Source organism: Sesamum indicum, linkage group LG13 (genome assembly GCF_026168435.1).
Source record: "Sesamum indicum cultivar Baizhima isolate 11 linkage group LG13, ASM2616843v1, whole genome shotgun sequence".
NCBI lineage: Eukaryota > Viridiplantae > Streptophyta > Magnoliopsida > Lamiales > Pedaliaceae > Sesamum > Sesamum indicum.
The window spans coordinates 10,498,357-10,501,702 of record NC_142669.1 but is presented as its reverse complement, the minus strand read 5'-3'; the positions used below and the strand labels follow the sequence as shown (position 1 = coordinate 10,501,702).

At 30.9% G+C, this 3,346-nt stretch overlaps 1 protein-coding gene across 1 annotated transcript; it reads right to left on the bottom strand.

Annotated features, from left to right (window-relative positions):
- Positions 1-1,672: 1,672 nt before the first annotated feature.
- On the bottom strand, positions 1,673-3,026 carry LOC105176905 (major pollen allergen Ole e 10). The gene is made up of 4 exons (XM_011099850.3): positions 2,836-3,026; positions 2,703-2,734; positions 2,373-2,607; positions 1,673-1,821 (listed from the first exon to the last, which is right to left on the bottom strand). Exons 1-4 carry the CDS (start codon positions 2,885-2,887, stop codon positions 1,796-1,798), a joined length of 345 nt encoding a protein of 114 aa, XP_011098152.1. The 5' UTR covers positions 2,888-3,026; the 3' UTR covers positions 1,673-1,795.
- Positions 3,027-3,346: the final 320 nt, after the last annotated feature.

The following is a 3,346-nucleotide window of genomic DNA, read 5'->3' as shown; positions in this document are numbered from 1 at the left end:
TTCTGTAGTTATATTTATTTTAATACTTATTATTGACTATTTCTTTTTTATGTTAAAAACAAAAATTTCGATTGACCAAATATATACCAAACGGAAGTACCATAGAAAGAAGATCCGATTAAAAAATTATAGTGATCAAAAGTTTAAAATTAACGTGGAAGTAAAAGTTGGCAGTGCTTGTATAGTAACAAATATCAATCATAGCGGCGGTAGTGGCAGAGACAACCATGGTGTTGGCGGCGGCGGCGGCGGCGGCGACAGAGGCGGAGGCAGGCAATAATAATTTTTAAATATGATTATAATGATGGAGTTATAATTATCCAATTAAATAAAAAAAATGGAAGCAATCCTCTTGTGGTATCGTAAATGAGCAAATTAACCCGTTATAAAAAAGAATAGCGATTTACCTTCTTGTATAAGAAGATAAATTGCTTCATTCTAAAAAATATAAAGAAGTAAATTACTATATTTTTTTTATAGAGGATAATATGCTCATTTTCAATAATATAGGAAGACTAGTTACTGTTCACCCAATTAAAATTCACTACAAGCACAGCATATAATCCGCCTGCTTTTAAAACAATTCTTTTTAGAATTTGAGGATCAAAAGCCGAACAACCAAACATATAATTATATGAGCTGTTTTGAGTTGAGATTCCAATCACTCCATTAGTCCCACGACAGGAATTAATTTCCATGCATAAAGGTAATTAATAATTACATTTTCAGTTGTTTGAGCAAATTATTCCTATTTTTTGAATAATTATAGAAATTATTTTTTATCTCTAAAAAGTAGGGATAATTTTAAATAATGATGTATACGTTTTTAGAAGGTGTACGTGTTGTTTTTTAAAAATTATGAGTAATTTGTATAGATAATGTTGACATTTCTGATGAGTATACGTTTAATTATCCGAAGGATAGAGATGTTTCGTATAAACATATTATATGTTGGGGGTATAAATGTACTATCAACGATATTTGTTAATTCCCAATCAAAAGCTTCATGAATTTCTTTTTTTGATGAAAATAATAATAATAATTATGGTTAATTACTACTTAGATCCATTCTAAAAATACAAAATCACACTTTTCCCAACAAAATTTTGAAATTATACTTACATCCTCTTAAAAAAGTCATTGTTTACATGACCTGACCCTCTTCTGTTACGATTTAGATGAAAAATGCTAACGTTAACAAAAAAAAATTGCATTAATTTTTAATTTTATCCTTCATTAACATTTTCATATAATAAATTTGTACTTATAAAGGAAAAAAGTTAATAATATTAACCTCACTCCACATATATATATATATATATTACATTTATCTCTTTATAAGTCCAATTCATAATACATGAAAATATTCAATTAGGGACAAAATTAAAACATTTATGTAATTTTTGCTTATATTAATATTTTTCGTCCAAATCCTAACAGAAGAGGGCCAGGTATAAATCAAGAATTTACAGAGGGACTTATAAATTAGAGAAAATTACATAACGGGTGTAAATGTAATTTTAAATTTTTTTAGGAAAAAAGTATAATTTAATATTTTTAGAGGAGATCTAACTGTAATTAATCCAAATAACAATAATAACAATAAATTATGATAATTTCATTTTATTTCAAAACATGTAATATAAACAAATCTAAAATATGCGTTACCAAAAGCAAAAATAATCATTTTATTTCCATCTCAAACACAATACAATACCATTTCTCCTCACCAATATAATTATCTAATTTGAGCAGTAACTAAAAATTGATATGTCGCATTCCAAAACCCCCAACATCATTCATATAGGCAGCTACCATAGCCTGCAATTCGACACACGAAAAAATAAAATAAAAAAATCGTATGTCAAGAATCGTTTTCGATCCAAATATATCATCACAAATTCAAATTCGCAATAAAAGAAAAAGGGTTAATTGCAATTTACTCCTCCACAAATTTATCAGTGTTTTTACGGGAAACACGTTGCATTTAAGGTTGTGGAAAAAATTTTCAATTTACATCCCCACAACTTACCCTTTTTGCAATTTTGGTCCCACTTTTATAGCTCTTTCCAGATTTAGTCCCATAAGTTACAAAAACTTACAATTATATAATTTTTAGTCCTAACCAAACATTCCGTTAAAGATTTAACGGATCAAGAACATAATTTTCACATGCTCCGTCAAATATTTAAACGAAATTCGTGGTTGGGGCTAAAATTACAAAATTTTGACTGAAGGGACTAAAACTGGCAAGTATTAAAACAATAAGATCAAAATCACAAAAAAAATAAATTATGGGACGTAAATTACAGTTGTCTCTTAAGGTTGCAGTAAAATTGATGAGCATGGATGTTAGAAAATAGCAGTCTTACTAGGATCAGTCATGACAACGAGCCCAGAATTTCCAAAATAGCAGTTCCAGTGGTTCCTGCCCTTAGACTGATAGTACATGTTCATGGCTACAGAGGCATGGTTCATGAGATTGTCGGGCACGAAACAAGGGCAGCCCTTCTGCAGGATCGAACAGTCTACCTGAGAGCAAGCGAATTCGATGTTCGCCATCAACGTGCCCTGATCCGATGAAGGCTTTGCCACGCACCATGTTTTCTGCATCGCTCCAACGATACATACGTTTATTACGACCCTAGCTAGCTTGCTACGTCGTATAAATGCTATAAGAAACGTCGAAAAATTTAATATACCTGCTGTGCATGGACCGATCCGAGGTTCCCAACTGCAAGAGAGGAAATATACGTATATACACGAGTAGTTGGCGTTAGGACAAAGCGTACCTAGGTATGTATACTTTGAAATATACGGTATTCGTCTACGTACCTGAAATGAAGGAGAATAGAAGAAGCACAAGGGGTGTAAGAGCTTTCGCCATAGCTGATTTGATGTATACGATGTTGTCTGTGAGAGGGAGTGGTGAAGAAGTACGTCTACTAAGAAATAAACAAAAGACTCCCTGATTTTGAACTCATAAAAGGGTTAGCTAGGGTTAGAGCAGTTCGAATTCCCTATATTAAATTGATATTATATTTTATAATTTTACCTTCGTATATACGCATATCGAATTCGTATATATACCATGCACTACAAGAAAATGAATTCTTCCGTACATTATAAATTACTATACTTTAAAAATAATCGTAAATAAACACTATCTACCATAGACAAACAGAATCGACTCGCAAATTCAAATTTGAAGCATGGTTAATCAAAATTTATCATGGGTTTAGCTATTGCCGAAGAATCAGCTATGACAAATGTTTTGCTCGCATATATAAAAACAACAGCTAACAATCATTGTGCAGTCATGATTGATTAATTGTATTTCATAATT